The 20,190-nt window shown below is 38.8% G+C and overlaps 1 protein-coding gene across 1 annotated transcript in view; it reads left to right on the top strand.

Annotated features, from left to right (window-relative positions):
- The first annotated feature begins 68 nt into the window (after positions 1-68).
- The window catches only part of LOC144642782 (xaa-Pro aminopeptidase 1-like), a 32,138-nt gene continuing 12,016 nt past the window's right edge, over positions 69-20,190 (top strand). Inside the window, exons 1-15 of the mRNA XM_078501852.1 lie at positions 69-183; positions 2,736-2,868; positions 3,060-3,123; positions 5,676-5,783; positions 6,495-6,535; positions 6,974-7,025; positions 9,941-9,963; positions 11,972-12,098; positions 12,411-12,506; positions 13,519-13,600; positions 14,591-14,747; positions 16,240-16,284; positions 17,856-17,942; positions 18,778-18,828; positions 19,589-19,647. Of these exons, the coding sequence (XP_078357978.1) occupies positions 2,755-2,868; positions 3,060-3,123; positions 5,676-5,783; positions 6,495-6,535; positions 6,974-7,025; positions 9,941-9,963; positions 11,972-12,098; positions 12,411-12,506; positions 13,519-13,600; positions 14,591-14,747; positions 16,240-16,284; positions 17,856-17,942; positions 18,778-18,828; positions 19,589-19,647 (1,106 nt within the window). The 5' untranslated portion in view covers positions 69-183; positions 2,736-2,754. The remainder of the gene's footprint in view (positions 184-2,735; positions 2,869-3,059; positions 3,124-5,675; positions 5,784-6,494; positions 6,536-6,973; positions 7,026-9,940; positions 9,964-11,971; positions 12,099-12,410; positions 12,507-13,518; positions 13,601-14,590; positions 14,748-16,239; positions 16,285-17,855; positions 17,943-18,777; positions 18,829-19,588; positions 19,648-20,190) is intronic.

Below are 20,190 nucleotides of genomic sequence, written 5' to 3'. Positions count from 1 at the left end.
GAAAACAGACAGGCGCATTATCCCTCAATACGAGCATTCCTGGGCACCAGTCTCCAATCCCTCTCAGGCTGACAACAAGGCCTGCTTCTTTTCGCCGACATATTTTTTACAAGCGAAAAATGCGGAAAATTTAGCCTTAATTGGAACCAAACAAGCGGCTTAAAACCTCGGGAATCTCCTTTAGTAAGTACTAAAACTATACAATTTTTGTAAGCTTAATTGTTGCGTAAATAGAATAGAACTTCACGGGAATATCGTTGAAGTTCACGAAGATCGCGCCCGGTGACCGCGCGCAAAATTAATTGTAATTATGTGATAATAATAATAATAATAATAATAATAATCATTTCTATAGCGCTATTTAGCTAGTCTTTCATAGCGCTTTACAATCACTATGCTAAAATATAAAAATAAAATATAAAAATACCTAACTAAATTAATCTATTGAGCTAAAATATCTATACATGCAGAGAGTGAAGTTTTAAAAGTTAAAAATTTAAAAACTAAAAATATCATGATTATTTAACTGGACTTAAAGTAAACGTGTATAAGAAATAAAAATTAAATGTCATAAGCTTCTTTAAAAAGATAAGTTTTTAGGTTCTTCTTAAAAATGTCTTCTGATGCTGATTTTCGGATGCTCAGTGGCAGGTTGTTCCACAGCCTTGGCGCAGCAGTGCTGAACGCCCGGTCTCCGTAGGTCTTGAGTTTAGCCATGGGCTCAGTTAGCAGTTCTTGGCCACTGGAACGTAGTGACCGAGAGAACGTTCTAAAACTTAGCATACTAGAAACATAGGATGGTGTTTTGTCGTTGAGTGCTTTGTAGACTATTAACAGTAGTTTAAAAATAATACGGAATTGTACGGGTAGCCAGTGTAGCTTAAACATTATTGAGGTGATCCAATTTGCCCCTTCAATAGCGAGAACATAAAGTTTCCTCCAATATATTTCCATTTAGTGAATGATCTTGTGAAGATTTTATTTGTATTGAAAAATGTGTTATGTTGATCGATTCCAAACGCACGGCAGTATTTGATTCGTCACGCAATATCCTTTCCACCCCATCCACCCCCAACCGACACCGCGGCAAAACGCACTGTGCATGAGTGGAAAATTAACATCCGGTCAGTTTTGTATTTCCGGTTGACTATGTAATCCAGTCGCGTAAATACAAAATTCCCCTCGCGCGAAGTTTAAACACAAAACTTAAGAAATAGCAAAGAAACTTAAGGAAAATAATGGTCTAATTCAAAAGTTTATTTATTTTTGTAGCTTCATACTTTTGCACCATAGGGTTTCCTGCTTGCACCAACATTGAAAATGATGCTTGAAGTTTACAGGTCGCAAGCGCTCGACAGTCGACAGCGGCAATTTCGTTTTGACTGTGTCTATCACTTTGCCCGCTTTAATTGCTCGCAAATTAAGGAGCGACAAATGAGAAAGAAAAACAACATAAAACCAAAATAAAGAACCACTGAACTTTCAAGTTTAGGCTTTCGATAATTCTTGCCTTCACTGAGAAAAAAGTCACAAAACATAAAAGAAAACAACATTTGCTCTGCAGTGTTTGCTTGGTTCAACATGAATGAATTGAGTCTTCGATACTCCCGGACTACCTGGAGTTTTTGCTGGATTGAAAGCTGTTAGCCGAGAAGCTAAACAAGTTTAAATTGTGTTTCCATTCAAGACAAAGGCAATTTGATTTTCTTAATCCTCCTCACAAGTTCAAATATTCGTCTATTTGGCAGATGTTTTCCACATTTCCAGTCCGTGTGGCTGCCTCACGTGCGAACATGAAACTTGCAGATTCGCACATGGCGTTCAATTTACCAAACTTTCAAACTATCGTGTAACCGGTTATCTCTCCTCAATCTAAAAGGAAAAACAGAATCAAAGTCTAGTTTAAAAACTTGCTTTAAACCAAAAACTGAATAATTAAAAATCGGACCTCACTACCGGGTGTTATTTTAAAAAAAACTTTAAAAGTTTTAATACCTCTGCTGAACGAAAAACAAACAAAGCGACTGCATGCTGTCATTTTTTAGGCCGAAGTGTTAGGTTAAATAAATGTAGAACTGAAAACAATTAAAGCTAAAAAATACACAAACGTGCAATCAATTACTGGATAGGAAAGTATGAATTTAGTCAAGGTTAATCGATCAAGAAAAACTGGCAAGTAAAACTCTGCCTTCTCGCCTTGTGTGATAAACCTAAGCTTATTTAAGCTCATCTGCTGCTCAAATTCAGAATCAAAGCCTCAGCGAATCCACGACTTACCTTTTCTAAATCTATCGAGTATTGTTTCGGTCATATTTAGTTTGTAATCCATGACAGCAGATTAAAACACCGCAATTCACAAAGCAAAACAACTAAAACGTGGGCCACGACTGACCTTGAACCGAAAGCGTAGCGAGTGAAGCCCGTTGAGTGACTGGAAAGATGACCGGAAGTGCTAAATTCAGCGCATGCGTAGACGTTCTGCCGCGGTGTTCCCCCAACCTACACCATACCACCCCACCCCACCCCACTCTAACCTATACCATCCCACCCCACCCCACCCACCAAACTACACTCATGACATACATGTAAGGTGATTGACTAATGTCATTGCCTAAAAAATTAGCAACCCAGCAAATCACCTTTAATTACTACCATATATTTTAAATTGCAAAAACCAATAGTGGATAACATCAGCCTTTACTCATCTGTTGTTGTATTATATTTCTATTTAACAGATCTTTGAACACAACAATTATGGGGAAACCTACTGGACATCTGTTACGTCAACTCAGGTCATTAATGAGAAGTAAACATCAACTGGCTGAAGCAATTCAAGCTTATATCATCCCATCTGGAGATGCCCATCAGGTTAAAAATCACACTCAGTTACTAATAGAATACTGTTTTTTTTTTTTAAAAAAAGGAATTTCAATAATGTGATTATACGTTTTGGTAGAAAGAAAATCATGACAAACCAGTTTAAGTAACTATCTAACATCATAGCTCCTAATGCTTTGCTGCTTATGATTTTTATGGTATGTTTTTAATTTATTGAGCAGAATGAATACCTTGCATCATGTGACCTGAGAAGAGAATTCATCTCTGGCTTCAGTGGCTCAGCAGGTATGCAAACCATTTTTTTCATTTTGTAGCCTGCATAGTTAAAAGGGCTGAAAAAAAAATCCCATTCAACCCTCTGAGTTGCAGCCATTTTAGTCGCCATGAGGACTAGAATTTTGGAACTGGCGACTACTGGTACATTACAACTTCACAGCGCTTTGAATGTGTACCTCAAATTTTGAGGTTATAAAGCATTCATATATTCAAGCTATTGTTTAAACTCATTGCCTATTCATTCCGATGTATTTGCCGACAAGCCGGCAAGCTTCCGAAGATCGTGAAAAGCGCAACATCTTTGATGTAGGTGAGAAGTATTTCTTTTGTTAACAGATTGAAAAATATCTGACACACAATATAGTTTAGCGAAGATTATATTTAGTAATTTGTCGGCGAAAAATATTAAAACTTGGCGCGCGTGTAGCACGGTTTCACATTACACACTTCTCGCCGAAGGCTAGTAAAATTAAACGCTTAAAGAGTTTTCTGTGTTCACAAAACTATAAATCAACGTTTCACCCGCATTTTTGCGCGGACAAATAAAAAATCAAATCAAATCCATTGTTTGTTTTTTATTCTGCGGGATACATACTTCATAGACGGCACGGGATAGACGAAAACGCTAAACTTTAAAAACAAAGTGATCACTCAGATTAGATAGACTAAAGAGAATTGTCCTCGATTAAAATCTGTTTTATTTGCACTAAAAACGCTTTGAATTAAATACCAGCAACAGAAGGAAGAGTTCAAATCTATGAAAAGCGATTTGGGAGCTATCAACATGTGTCAGTATTTGGATACGCATAATTAACTCTGTAAATCGAGCCCGCCGCTACGCGCTCGGCGAAAACAAAACTAAAATCGCCTACAACGATCAAAATAGCTCATTCAAGATCTCTTTTTAAAGCTCTCAACAAGCTCTTTATTTTTTAATAAATATAAAAGCGAAAAATACATCGCGAAAGACTTAAATCTGCAAAATGTCTGTAGTGGTTATCGGAAGTTTAATCACAACTTAACGACAAAAGGATACGTTCACAACTCCATTCGCTCAAGGTAGGTTAATTGCGCTATTGTTCCAGTCTTTTGAAGTCACTCGGGCGGCTTCTTCCAAAATATCTCACCTTTTTAGAAACGAAAAAAACGGAAGTTGTGCGACACAGTTTCGGCAGCTACCGAAACTTATACCCAAAGGAATAAATGAAGCCTTCAGACTACAATTTCCAGCGGTATTGCCCATTTCAGAAAGACACATTTAAAGCGCGGTGGAGTTGTAATGAAATTGTACAACAAGTCATCATCCTGGCATACAAGAGGACTTCTCCAGAGCTTGAGCAAACTATCAACCAAAGCAAACAAACAACTGCTCTGTATGTCATGGAATTCACTCTGAGAAATTAGTTGTTCTGCTATTAAAACCTACAGGGGACCAGTATCATGGCACAACATTTCTGGGTTTTGTAAACTGATTTTTTTGTTCATTTAGTTTTTCCAGGAAAAAGTTTCACGGTAAAATTTTGTTTCATTCACGCTTTTGGCACATTGATTTACAGATAGCAATATTTTGGCAACCAAAATTTTCTATTGGTGACTTCACCTAAATGGATAGTTGCCAAATGGCCACTAAGGAAAAAAGTTTACATGGTGGGTTGCCCATCCATTTCACTCTGCACCCAGGGCACAAAGTTCAAGCTAGCCCTTTGGGCCACCAGTTGAAACCATTTTGTGCAACCAAAAAGCGTGTTTATCTGTGTTGTTTCACTGATCTACCAACTAAAAAGTCCAAAAATGTTGCAAATGATACATAAAATCGACTAGCCCCGTGCTAACATGAACAGACAGGACTATCTTTGCACACTGGCACCCCCAACCCTGTTGGTGCTATAAAAATTGTTAAATTTACTGTAATCATGCTAACCCTTGTAATTGTAATATTTGTAATAATTAAAATTGTTGTTATGATTATTATAAAACTTACTTGGAACCCCAGGGGGGTACTCCGGCTTGTAAATGACGGGGATGATCGAAGGATTTTTTTGGGGTTTGAAATTTTCGATTCAGGGATTTTTTTGGGTTGGAAAATTTGGCAAGTATTTTTTTGGGTGACTTGATTTAAATAGGGGATTTTTTTGGGTATTAAAAACGCAGCCTTGGCGTATTTATGGTATGATGAATAAACAAACACGAGCGTACATTTTTATGGTTTTCTTTGTGCTATATTATTGCCCCTCCTGGCAATTTAGGGGTAATTTGGCAAGGGATTTTTTGGGGGTTATTTTTGGTCCAGGGATTTTTTGGGGTAGTGTCTGGAGACTTAGGGATTTTTTTGGGTCCTGAGTTTTGCCTCCATTCGATCATCCCCGTCATTTACAAGCCGGAGTACCCCCCTGGGCTTGGAACTACTGCTGGAGAGGCACAATCTGACGTACAGGACCTCATAATCTACAGGCTTGAAACCAGTTTCTTTAGTTGGGGTGCATAACAATAACCAGAAATTGACCTCCCATTTCACTATAAAGTGTTTATTAAAATAATACCATTTTTGGAATTTTTTGCAGGTACTGCAATTGTCACAGAAACCAAGGCAGCGCTATGGACAGATGGACGGTATCATCTGCAGGCTGAGAACCAGTTGGATCCTTCTAACTGGACGTTGATGAAAGATGGCATGTTTTACGACTATAAATTTATATTTTGGTTTAAAACTATCTTTGGTTTAAATATTTTCAAACCACATTTATTTAATTTTCATTTTCCTTTGTCTTTTACTCATTCACATAAGCTGAAACAATTTAGGGAAATTCTAAAGTCAGAAAAAAAAATTGAGGCAAACAATGTGGGAACCCTGTGTAGCCCCTGGCACTATCCTCTCCCCCTTCTCCCACTTCCCCTCCTCCCACTCCCCCCCCCCAGCAGGGCCTTTCCTAAGGCATTTAATTAATGTGTCTCAGGCTGCATTCTGTGTATATTACACCCTAAGGACATGCCAAGCTTTTAAAATTGTACACTAGGGGCCTCAGGGCTGTCATTCAGTTTTTAAGCTGCTGTTGCATTGAAGTTATCACCTGTAACATTTTGCTCTATCCACAAATTCACTGGTAACATCAAGCGAGCTCAGCTGTAACAGGTGCTACGGATTACAGCCCTTAATGACAGCCCTGCTTCCTCAAGTTGTTCTTATTCAAAATATTTCATCTCCCATTTGAGACATGTTGACTACGATCTTACACTCTGACAGTATGCTGTGCATCTTTGAAATCTATGCCAAAGATCTTTAAGCCCATGCCATAGATCTTTGGTGTGACCACATGTACATGTACATAAAATGCAGCCCAGACAGTGCATGGCTGATTGACGACTTTTCAACCTGATTGTAGGCTTACCAGACACCCCTTCTCAGGAGGACTGGCTAATACAGGTATGTCATTTTACTTAAAAATATTATTAAATATAATATTTCATGAGCCATCTGGGATTTACCTGTGCCGGCATGACAGGGGAGGCAAATCTTTTAACTATACAATCATGTACATTTTATAATGTGAACACATAAGACCTAAAGTAATAATTATAATTATGTTGTATAAGATGTAACACTATTAACATTTTATTATTTTGATTAATTTGTGAAACCACAGCACTGTGTTACTACTCATGTGTATGTTGTGGTTTAAATTTATATTTGGTTTAAAAATTTTCAAACCAGTTTGATTTTGATTTTTCACTGTCTCAGATCAATTGGCATAATCTGAAACAAAGGGAAATGAAAATCAAACTGGTTTGAAAAATTTTAAACCAAAAATAAATTTAAACCTGCCCACAACATGTATACTTAATGTTGTTTTTTAAATTGCAGGAGTTACCAACTGGGTCAAAGGTTGGAATTGACCCATGGGTTATTACACATGGTAAGAATCTATTATACAGTGTATAAACTATAATTACAGAACCAAGCTGCAGGGGCGTGTCCCTCCCAGATGACCAGGAGGTCAAAATATCACAGTTTGCTGACGACACTACTATAATAACGAAAAATGTTGAATCTCTCAAACCCTATTTACAGATCTTGGATTGTTTTGGAATCATCTCTGGATTAAAATTAAATAAGAAGAAAACTAAAGCTATGTGGATCGGTTCTATGAAAGACAGCAATTTGAAAGTACTTGACTTTAAAACAACTAAAGAACCTATTAAAGTTCTTGGAATCCATCTATCCTACAACAAAAACAAATGTACTGAGGAAAACTTTTATGTCAAGATCAACAAAATGAAAACAAAATTAAATTTATGGCTTTCAAGAGACCTCACGATATATGGCAAGTCTTTATTGGCGAAAGCTTTAGGTATATCACAGCTAGTGTACGCAGCATCGATGCTGACCGTTCCAGAATCGGTTATCAAGACTGTACAAGAGAATCTGTTCGCATTTCTATGGAAAAACAGGAAAGACAAAATAAAAAGATTGGTTATGTATCAACCAATAGCAAAAGGAGGAATCAATTTTGTTAATTTTTGCACGGTCGTTAAATCTTTACGCTTGGCTTGGATTGGTAGATTACTAGGCGAGTCTGACGATAAATGGAAGGTAATCCCCAATTACTACCGTCGAAATTATGGTGGTTTATAATTTCTCCTTAAATGCAATTATGATATAAAATCCTTGAAAACAGGTCTACCCCTCTTTTATCGAGAACTTCTTCAGTATTTTCAGGATCTCAAAAATACAACCAACATCTTTCCAAATGGCGAACTCATTCTTTGGAATAACAATTTGATAACTATAGACAATGCAACCCTGTTTTGGAAATCATGGTTTGGACGCGGAATCGTGTCAGTAAAGGATGTGTTAAACTCTGAGGGCAAATTTTTATCGTACGAAGAGTTTAGCAACAAATTTAACATCACCACAAATTATATGCACTACTTTCAGCTAATTTCAGCCATTCCATCGGAGTTGAAAAGGAGAGCAGCTCAAACTTCTATACCTGCAGCTGATCTTTCCTCGACCTCCGCATCCATTCTTTCAAACAAAACTTTAATTAATCTGGCTGAAGCACGTTGCAAAAATTATTACCAATTGTTCAACAACCATGATCCTATTGTCCCGAGTGGTGTAAAAAAGTGGCAGAGTAAATTCCCTGAAAAACTTGGTGAATGGACTAGAAGTTTTCATGATATATATCGCTTCACAAAGGACAATAAACTTCGTCAATTTTGTTTTCGTTTTCTGCATAGAACAATTGTAACGAAGAAAGAACTCAAACTATATCACCTAGCCGAAGACGATAAATGTATATATTGTTTTAATGCGGATTCAATAGAACATACGTTTATCGACTGCAAGGAGTCTGTAAAACTTTATTCACAAATTATATCATGGTTCAATCATCGTCAAGGTACTGAGGTAACACTCTCAAAAGAGCAAATTGCTTTTCACGACACAGGTCACGCGACTAATGTGCTTTCGGAACCCATAAAACGCAGGCTAGATTTGCTCATCATCTTGGTCAAATACTATATCTATTCTTCAAAATATCTTCAGAAAGAAATGTCTCTAGATGAACTTGCCAATAAACTAATGGTACAATGGAAACTAGAAAGATGTGCTCAAACGTAAAGCTGTTTTAAATAATAATAATACAAGGTCACTGTAGCGAATTATTTAAAAAAAATTGCTCTCAATAATGAAGTGAATTTTTTTTTTTTTTTTTTTTTAATTGTAATACTATAAGTTAATGCATGGACTCTTTTTTGTACTTTTGTCGTGTTTTTTTTTTAATCATGTAAAAGAAAAGTAATTGTATAACATTGTATAATCTCCAATAGTGTATGTAATTGTAAGTAATGTACGTGTTTTTAAGTGTATCAATAAAGTGTGTTTATCTTCAAAAAAAAAAAAAAAAAAAAAAAAAAAAAAAAAAAAAACAAAACAAAAAAAAAAAAAAACAAAAAAAAATAATTACATTTTTAAAAAACACATGTAGGTATTATGAATAGTTATATGAATGCGCACCTGCATATAGAATTACAGTTTACGGTTGAGGTGGTGGCTTTCAATGGGTAAACCCTATTCAGAGGAATGGCACCAGTTTGCTTGCAGTTAGCTTCACCCCAGTTTGCTTGTGGTTAGCTTTTATTTGTTCCAGATTGGTTAGGGCAACACTATACGTTACCCAAACCAACAAATAGAAGCTAACCACAAGCAACTGGGGAGAAAATTAGCGTCATTCTGTCATATTCCTCTAAATACAGTAAAAACCTGCGTGTAAGAACCTACAGTCTGTAGGGATTTAAGAACCTTCTGGCAGAAATTTGCGTTTTTAATACCCCAAAATATAAGAACCTATTTTGCCAAACAAATTCCAACAGGTTCTTATATGTGGGGTTTAACTATTTTATTTTTATATTTTTTTTAGATACAGTACTGTATCATTGATCAATTCATGTTGTTGGAATATTTGGCAACATGGGTACATTTAATAAATATTTATAATGAATAACAGACCAGATTTTATACTATTTTCTGATAATCAACAACAATGTCTACTCTGTAGAAATTACGAACCTAACTAAGAACCTACTTAGCCTAAACTGTCAAATAGTACCCCATAATACAAGAACCTGTTTTGCCAAACTCTGAAAAAAGTAGGTTCTTACACACAGGTTTTACTGTAGTTCACCCCTTTCAACCTCAAATGTATGTACTGTACATTTCTATACTTAACTCCTCTACTCTTTTGTTTCCGATCATCATTCTTTGCTGATTATGATATGTTGTTTATAATAATTGTTTACAGTTATAACTTTGAGTTTTATTTTTCAGGGAATTGGCACAAAATGTCTCAGGTGAGCTTTAATTATTTTAATTTACTTTTTAATTATTTAAAATTATATTTTTATTATGGCGAGAACTCATACACACAATACAGTCAACTATCTCTATGACAGACACCTTTGGGACTGGCCCCAACTGTCCATCTTATAGAGAGTCGGAGAGTTGAGGTTACGTGACACCTGTAATTCTGAGATAATATTAATAGCTGAACAGCTATGCACAATGAATACACCTCTGTTTTAAAGTCAAGTCAATTTTGTAATATTATTTTTGTCATTTTTATAAGTACATGTACACCATTCATAACATATTAGTCAACTTTTGCTCCATTATAAAAAATACCAGTACTTCTCTGCAGCTTATAAGTCTTTCGGCACCAAAGAGGTTGTTTTCTACTTAAAGTATAAGAGTTTAATTTGTAGAGCTCTTAAGTTTTGCGTCAACAAGTGAAAACAATATTTTTAGTATTTAATAGCGTTGTTCCAGTTTGCAAGAATGCATGTGGCCATGTTACAGTTTGCAACATGCTGTATGTAAAGATAAGATGTTCTACATGACACGAGCATGGGACAAAGAAAAAAATTTTTGAGTCCCCGACGGGAATCGAACCCATGGCCTCCCAGATACCGGTTGGGCGCTCAAACCAACTGAGCTATGAGAGACTCGTTTTGAGCTGGGCCATTTACTAGGTTGATATGTGACACGCGTCCTGCATACTGCTGGGATCAGCAATGTCGAAATCATCAAATGTGGATAGTAAATAATAAAGATGGTAAATTTCAAGCTGGGTGATAAATAGTGAAGAAATTATTCAACATGACACGAGCGTGGGACAAAGAAAAAATCTGAGTCCCCGACGGGAATCGAACCCATGTCTTCCCAGATACCGGTTGGGCGCTCTAACCAACTGAGCTACGAGAGACTCGTTGTGAGCTGGGCCATTTACTAGGTTGATATGTGACACGCATCCTGCATACTGCTAGAATCAGCAATGTCGAAATCATCAAATGTGTAGTAAATAATAAAGTCTGATGGTACATGTAAATTTCAAGCTCGGTGATAAATAGTGAAGAAATTATTCAACATGACACGAGCGTGGGACAAAGAAAAAATCTGAGTCCCTGACGGGAATCGAACCCATGGCCTCCCAGATACCGGTTGGGCGCTCTAACCAACTGAGCTACGAGAGACTCGTTGTGAGCTGGGCCATTTACTAGGTTGATATGTGACACGCTTCCTGCATACTGCTAGGATCAGCAATGTCGAAATCATCAAATGTGTAGTAAATAATAAAGATGGTAAATTTCAAGCTCGGTGATAAATAGTGAAAAAATTATTCAACATGACACGAGCGTGGGACAAAGAAAAAATCTGAGTCCCCGACGGGAATCGAACCCATGGCCTCCCAGATACCGTTTGGGCGCTCTAACCAACTGAGCTACGAGAGACTCGTTTTGAGCTGGGCCATTTACTAGGTTGATATGTGACACGCGTCCTGCATACTGCTAGGATCAGCAATGTCGAAATCATCAAATGTGTCGAAATCATCAGACTTTTTCTCTGTCCCATGCTCGTGTCATGTTGAATAATTTCTTCACTATTTATCACCCAGCTTGAAATTTACCACCTTTATTATTTACTACACATTTGATGATTTCACCGAGCTTGAAATTTACCATCTTTATTATTTAATTCAAATGTCAGTCGGACAATAAAAACAAACTTCCACTCGATAGATTTTTTTCATTTTCTTTCAAAACGTAGATATTAATTAACAAAAGTAATCCGTTAAGAAAAAAGTAGGGGTCACAGACCATTTAAGAGAGCAAACTGCAAGCGAAGTGAGCGGAATGGTTACCCACCCTATATGTGCTTAGAAAGTTTTCTCAGCGCGCGCGCTCAATGAATGGCATAGCTTGACGTTGCGACATGAATTACGTGCGCAGTAAGGATGTGCATAAACAATTAGCGGGAAGGTCCTTAAGTAAACACATTTTTTTCATTTCCGTTTTTTTATAGGCCCTGTCCTCAGCAGGGTTATCGTTAGTGTTCACAGAGAAGAATTTGGTTGATCTTGTTTGGGAAGATCACAGTCGACCTGACCCACCCACTGAGGGGCTCATGGTCATGGACATTTCTTTTACTGGTTAGTGCTGATGATTGTGATTTTTTCTCTTTTTTGGATTGTGTGGTTCCAGAAAATGTCCATACTCCCCCACAGAAGGAATTGGAAATTCCTGGGGGTGGGAGGGGTCTCAAAGGCCAAAACCTTTTAGGAAATGTAGGAAGCTTAATTGGAATCTCCGGGGGGGGGGGGGGTCTTAGGAAAAATCCCTTCTGTGGGGAAGGTATGGATAATATATGAAACTACACATTGATTTTCTTGCCCCTCTTTTACGTCATTTCATTTTGGATCATTTCTGCTTTCAATTTTTATAATTGCAAAATTTATATTCAGGTAAAGACTGGCATGAAAAAATTAAAGAAGTGCGAGGAACATTGACAAAAAAGAAGGCTGATGCATTGGTGGTGACAGCCCTGGATGAAGTCGCATGTAAGAAAATATATTTACACAAGTTACCTACTAGCAATAGAAATAATAAGTAAATATTAATAAATAAATTTATTTTATAACCTCTTTACACATGGAGTGGTTGCCCATTCTCCCAAGCCAGTGGCTTGTGATAAAAGTGCTCAACAACAACACAACAACAACAACAAAAATATCCACTGTAGTTAAAGCAGCAGGGGCTTTTTCGGGGATTTAGCTCTATGGCTGAGCGGTAGGTGCCCTGATACCTTCCGGGATCTTTTATTTCAAGTGGACCAAAACATCGTCAAGGAAACCTGAAGCTCATTTCTAGTTATTTGAACGCTCTGTTCTAAGAGCAGGTGTAAAACATCTTTACAACTAGCTTTGTGATAACAGAAGATTGTGTTTTTCAAAATCTACCTTTTACAGAATAATGTTCTGCAACATGCTCACAGTGCAAATTCAAAAAGTGTGAATGTTCACAAGTAAGAGTTATTTGTGAAATGCAAAAATTAACAAGGAGTGTCAAGTATTTATAAATAATGTTTAAACTCCCTGCCAAACTTCAGGTTGAGCTCTTTGTTGTCACACATACATCATCAGGCTGCTAAGTTAACCCAAGTTGGCACATCTACCTGGAAACAAAACAATACATCCGATTATAAGCCCCCCCCCCCCTTCCCCTTTGCTGGATGACAGTACAGAACAGGGCTAAATGTTGCTTTATTATGCGTTTTAACTAAGAACTTATTTCGATCGACACTCAAGTGGCTCGTTTCGAAACGTTTTTATTATTCCGCTTATAAGCCCTCCCAGATATTAGCCCCTCCGCTTATAAGCCCACACAAATCCCCTTACGAAGTTGTATAAGCCCAGGGCTTATATCCAGAATTTTACGGTCGTAATGTTAAAAGTAGGTCTGGAGTGATAGTGTGTTGCATACAAACGCTATGGGCATGATGAGGTTATTAACTAACTAGAAATCTTTAACTGAATCAGTGATGATTTTTCTCTTCTTTCTTTTTGTTACTAGGGCTGTTCAACTTGCGAGGTTCTGATGTAGTTTTTAATCCCGTATTCTTTGCTTATGCTATGGTAACACAAGATGAAGTAAAGTAAGTTTCCTGTCTATTGTATGTTGGTAAACATTCTCCATTTTCTATAACAAACAGTGTATGAAGTAATCTTATTATCTTTAATGATCGTAAGCACTTGAAAACTGAAGCCCTTGCCTTGCCTTTTGCTGCACAGTTTTGTTGTTTTGCTTCTTGTGTAACTATCCCTAATAGAAAACAGTGATTGTTTGCTTTCCGTGTGATAGGGTAGTTTTATAAAATAAATTAAAAATTATTAATCATAGCACGCATAAACAAACCTGCATGCGGAATTTGGAGCTGTTTTGACAAAGTTCAATTTAGCCAAAAAATCGAAGTGTTGTTCTTACGCTCACCCATTCAATTTATCTTTAAAAAAAAAAACCCATTAATTATACTGTTCAGTGTACGTATAATTATATAATTATGAGAACGGTTGAGCTGAAACGGCATGCACGACTTTGAGGGGGTGGGGTCGGTAGGCAAGTGACAAGTTAAAGGAAAATTGCTCAGCTGTTCAGTCTCTCATGATACTTTTCCCGCATTCAATGATCGAAGAAAAAATACGAAAAATAGAGGGCTGTGAGCTGTCTAACGTTAAAGTGTATATACAGCCTTCTGGTTTTTTGTGGTTCTCGTATCTCTAAAATACTTTAACAAGTATTCTAAATAGAAATTTTTGGATTCCGCCACTTTTTCGTTGCAAAATCGAGCAGTAAAGTTCCCGGGATGAAAAGTGACGAAAAACGCCATGTAAACAGTCTTTCCAGGATGAAATCAATGTAATGTAATGAAAGCAAGGGCGAGATGAATTCAACTCAGGCGGGACGACTTACGTCCTGGCATCCCGGGATGAACACGCTCATGTAAAATGAAAATTTTTTCATCCCGGGACGAAATTCATCCCGGACGAAACTCATCTCGGCTCTCATGTAAACGGGCCCTTTAAAACGATTTCAAGTATCTAGGACTCTCTTCTAACTTTCTGACTGTTCTGTCTTCTTGCTTCAGTTTGTTTATCGATGTTGCCAAACTGGACAAAGCAGTGTCCAATCACCTTGGCTTGGACAGTGCTAATGATAACAGTGAGACTAAAGTGACTGTACGTCCATACGAGGGGATATGGGATGCTGTCAATGAAGCTGCTAACAATGGATCACGAATTTGGGTATGACTATAAGATTGTGTACTGTTGGGATGGCGTGCCGTTTAACCACAGTCGGTTTTTCTTGATTGGCTTGAAGTGTCCCAGACTCCCAGTAGAACATTTTTCCAACCGTTTTTGGTCGAGACGGTTGATAACCGTTCTTCCCTTTTCTATTGGCCATGGGATCAACTGTTTTCGGTTGGTTTGATTGGTTGAGTTTTTTTTCGTGTTCAAGGACGAGAGTTACCGCTGAATGAGGAGAGAAGTACATAAACGAGAGTTGGAAAAAAAAAATTAAAATTCATGCCGACTCTCATGCATTAGAATTTGAGCAAGTTTAACTTGGTAAGAGTGGCCGAAAATAGCCGAGAGTAACAGTCAGAGTACCCGTTAGAGTAGCTGAAAGTCGCCAAGAGTAGCCGAAAGTCGCCGATAGTAGCCGTCAGAGTAGTCGAGAATCGCCGAGAGTAGCCGTCAGAGTAGCCGAGAGTAGCCGGCAGAGTAGCCGGGAATCGCCGAGAGTAGCCTTCAGAGTAGCCCAGAATCGCAGAGAGTAGAAAAGAGTAGCCAAGAGTATCCGAAGAAGCCAAAAGTAGCCCAGAGTAGCTAAGAGTAGCCGTCAGAGTAGCCGAGAATCGCCGAGAGTAGCCAAGAGTAGCCAAGAATCGCCGAGAGTAGCCATGAGAAGCCGTCAGAGTAGCCGAGAATCGCAGAGAGTTTCTGTCAGGGTAGCCGAGAATCGCCGAGAGTAGCCGAGAGTACCGAAAGTAGCCAAGAGTAGCCGGGAGTAGCCGTCAGAGTAGCCGAGAATCGCCGAGAGTAGCTGTCAAGAGTGGCCGTCAGGGTAGCCGAGAGTAGCCGCTACTGTCGTCGTTTTCAGGTTAATTCCGTTTCCAGCCATTCCTCAGTGTTGCTCCCCCTAATAAGAAATATCCTGGATCCACCCCTGACGGTTGATAACCGTTCTTCCCTTTTCTTTGGGATCAACTGTTTTTGGTTGGTTTGATTGGTTGATTTTTTGTGTGTGTTCAAGGATGAGAGTTACCGCCGAACAAGGGGAGGAGTACATGAACGACACACGCGAACGAAATTAATTCATGTCGATTCTCATTAGAATTTGGGCAAGTTTAAATTTGTCAGAATAGCCGAAAATAGCGGAGAGTAACCGAGAGTAACTGTCAGAGTAGATGCCAGAGTAGCCAAGAGTCGCCAAGAGTCGCCCGAGAGTTACCGAGAGTCGTCCAGAGTATCCGTCAAAGTAGCCGAGAGTATCCGCTACTGTCGTTGTCATTTGGCTCCTAAGGCATATCCAGCTCAAAGGAAAGCCTAAAGGCCAAGAAATAACGTATTTATAGTTACATTTTAGTACAGCAAACAAATCTTCAACTAAAAGCAGAGTTATTTTAATGGAGAAATATCATGATAAAATCGACTCGTGTTAACTTGTTCTGGTGGCCTTAAGTTATTCCAACTTTCCTTCTTCTCCTTTTTTCCCATTCTATTTTCTCTGTAGATCAGTTCATCGTCCAGTGCAGCATTAGTAAGACTTGTTCCAAAGGTAAGAGTATTGTCAATCTAACATTTTTATTCCCTTCCCTATGCCTTTTGCCATTAATGCTAGTCCAAAAAAATATTCAAAACTGCCATAAATTAACTTAATGAGTGTGTGTACTATCTATCATGCCATCTGCATGCTATTACTTAATTTTTTCTTCCCCAAAAGCCGGCCTTTGAACTGTTTTGCAATGCGTCCACTTAGGGGAATAAAGGCCACATCAACTGGCCCGTAAAACCGGTTACCAGCCGTACAAATATCGACAAATAGTAAACAATTATCCTTCGAAATCATGCGGAATATCGCCTGTACTAGAATTACTGTAGACGGATATTCCGCGAGACTGGGCAGGATAATTGTTTTATTAGTATATACTCAAACAGTGGATAGCTTAAATTTTGGGGCGCGCTGATTGGCTATTCAAACTCCGAATATTCTTTCAGTGCTATTCACCTCAGAGCAACTCGCGCGCGAAAACTGTACTCGTTAACGTAATACGTAGACTTGCCCCAAGTCGCTCGTTTTTTCTTTGAAATCAAGCGCAAAAGACCACTTGAGTAAAATCGCCTTTGAAATCGCGCTAGAGAGATCGCGCGGGATTTATTTCTGTGAACGCGCGCGAAGGAAAACAAATGACACTTGCCGAGGAATGGCTCGGAACAGGAGGCTCGGAACGAGCGACTTGTGTCACCTGCAGGAAATCGATTCTAGCTGACGTTTTTTTGCCGCGAAAATATTGCATCATTTCGTGTGCATTGAGTTGGTTTCTTTTATCGTGTTGACGTCAGTTTCGTGCGCCGTGTGCTGTTGACGGATTGCGATTTTCTTCCTTTTTTGTGGGAAATCATACTCAAGGCCTTTGATGGCTCTCTCATTTCTGTAAGATTTGAAAGGGACAGTCTCAAAAGAAGACATTTGTAATGTTTGTTCCAAAACTGGTTTAAACTGCTGATGTGAGAAGGAAACAAGTCTGCTCAAGAGGTAAAATGTTAAACGCAATCTTGTCTCGCGAGCAGCGCGCGCTAAGTTCGCGGGCACAGCGCGCTCAGTAAGTACGCGCGCAATACAATATGATTGACATAATCTCGATGGCGTCACCGGTGGAAAAATCCACCGGTGACGCCACATTTCAGAATTGGCGCGCTGCAGGTGAGACAAGTCGCTTGTTCCGCCATGATCCTCCGCCATTTTGTTTCTCATGCCCGCGCGCGCCCTCCGTTTCTCTATCCAGCTGTCTCCTGCGAATCTAACAAGCGACTTGGAGCAAGTCTACCTAATACGGTAAGCTAGTCAAAAGTCATCCTTTCGGGCTATAAATTATTATCTCACTTTTTGAATATATACTAAAACAATTTGCGTCTCGGTTAATATCCACCACTAGCCACCTCCACTTCGGTGAATAGTTGTTAATTATTCAACATATTGTCAGCGAAAAATATTTTACAGCCATGAAAGCTGTGGTTTATATGCAGCAAGACTTCGGACGAATCTTGGCAACCTACGTATGTCAGATACATCTGTTTTGTTTGGATGACAGACAACATAACTAAACAATTTGCTTTTATTTTATGCAGACTCATCTCATTTCTGCTCCATCCCCACTGGCTCGTAGTAAAGCAATCAAGAACACAGTGGAAATCGAGGGCATGAAGCAAGCTCATGTGAGTATTTGCACGTCATCAAATATTTCCTTTGCATGCGGTTGATCTACAGTCAACATCTCGCCCCTCTAGGGGCCCCCCAAACGAAACCTTTTCTCATCCCCCCCGTTTTTATCATTTTACTTTAAAAAAAACCAAAAAAACGGATACCTCTCTAACACGGACAGTTGGAGCCGTCCCGAAGGTGTCCGTTTTGGAAAGAGTGGACTGTAAACACGCCACATCATGCAAATGATGGATAGTAGTTGCCCGCGCACAGTGGCTGATTTTACACTAGACTCTTAAATGCATGAAAGGACATTTGATGTCGCATCGACATGTAGCAAGGACAAAATCATGTGTACATTCACAAGAAAATATAGGAAGGACATGTTGCAGCGACACTTCCAGTGGTGGCATAATGTGACTTTCTTGCCAAAAAATTGCGCGTGATGGCAAAAATGTATGGATAAATGATTAGAAAGTGTTAAAATAAAACTTAGGCAACGAAAATGTCTTCTCTCCATTGTAGCGTTTTATCTTAGTTGTTTTCCACGCTGTTAGAAGTCGTGCAACGCCTCAATGTACCCGTTCACTTGCACGCGTAATCGTGCTCATGAGTATTTTTCATAAAATGTTCAGAAAACCCCCCCAGGAAATTTAGTAAAATATCGTGGAGGGGTGTCATAAGCAAAAGAAGACAAAACTTGCATATCTTTTCTCACTGGCTTTTAGACTTCTTGTTAGGTTAACTAGGAACATTACCGTAAAAACATGTTATCTGGTGTGAAAATTTTTTTATCGTAGCCTAACCTATTTTTCCTCTTTCTGATGAAACCAAATCCTTTCACTGCAGATAAGAGATGCAGTTGCTTTGTGCGAGTATTTCTCTTGGTTGGAGCAAGAAGTAAGTGTCTAACAGATTGTCCATGTTTTCACATACACTTTAATACTTTTACTGATGCATGAGGGTACGCTCTGTAAAAAGATATTGAATGACGGCGCTGGATTACGTACGCTTATCACTTAGAAGATCGATTTGCACGGTAGAAATTTTGAATTGCGGACAAATTTGACTCCACTGAGCCATGTGGTAATATCAATAAAACAGCTGTATTTCATTTTCATTATTAAATGTTAGCCTTTACCGGACCGCCGCCTGGTTAGCTCAGTTGGTAGAGCGCCGGACTGCTGTGCGGGAGGTAGTGGGTTCGAACCCCAGACCGGACCAACACTCAGGGTCTTAAAATAACTGAGGAGAATATGCTGCCTTTGTAATTACATCTGCAAATGGATAGACATTCAAGTCTTCTCGGAAAAGGACGATAAACCGTAGGTCCCGTCTCCTGTATCTTCAGTCTTATATCAGGGACGTTAAAGAACCCACACACTACAAAGAGTAGGGCACGAAGCACACCGGTGTTGTGGTCTGGCCTTTACAATTGTATAGTAAAATTACAGTATGTGTAAAGCGCATTTGAACATATACATATGAAACATGCGCTATATAAATGCATTATTATTATAGAATGCAAACATGGCCTTAATTGTTTTGAAGTACAACAAGTGCAAGTTATAGTTCATTAATTACTCAATCATACAAATAGCCATAAATTCGCAAATTGTTGACCACGCAGCCATATTGTTTTTTTCTTTTTTTTTCAAAGGTTCCAAAAGATGAGCTTACTGAAATCACAGGTGCAAGCAAGCTTGAAGAATTGAGAAGGTAGGTTAGGTGAAGAATATGTTATACTAACAGGGTGTTTAGAACTTTCAGCGTTCTTGGTTGTGCCCAGTTTTTGGACACCCGAAAAAGCCGCGAGAGACTTGAGCCGAAAAATGCCATGCTGATGACGTGTACTACGGATATCTTTAAACCGTCTGTGATTGGTTGTTATTTTTAATTAGCCAATCAGAGGGACTTCACACATCGCTGTTGTCCTACTTCACTACCTTGGGAGTTTTGTCGGCTCGCATCTCAGACGCCTCGCTCGGTAGCCAGTGCAAACACGCTGGGCTAAAGGGCGAAAATGACAAATGTCGGCGATCGAACGTGGAACTTGCCTAACTCCGTCTTTCACAGTTCTTATCCCTTGTAATATATTAGGCCATGTTCACACTTAGTGCCCGAGCACTGGTACCCGAGCACCGGCAAAAAATAGCGTCGTGTTCACACACAGAAAACCAAGGTACCCAAGTACCAGTAAGTGCCCGAGTGCAAGGTCTCGACCTGCCCGAATTATGGCGCGGGCACTTGTATGTTCACATT

Source organism: Oculina patagonica, chromosome 2, assembly GCF_052425735.1.
Source record: "Oculina patagonica isolate OP01 chromosome 2, crgOcupat, whole genome shotgun sequence".
Lineage (NCBI taxonomy): Eukaryota > Metazoa > Cnidaria > Anthozoa > Scleractinia > Oculinidae > Oculina > Oculina patagonica.
The sequence above is the reverse complement of the archived record's forward strand: the minus strand, read 5'-3'. Positions and strand labels throughout refer to the sequence as shown.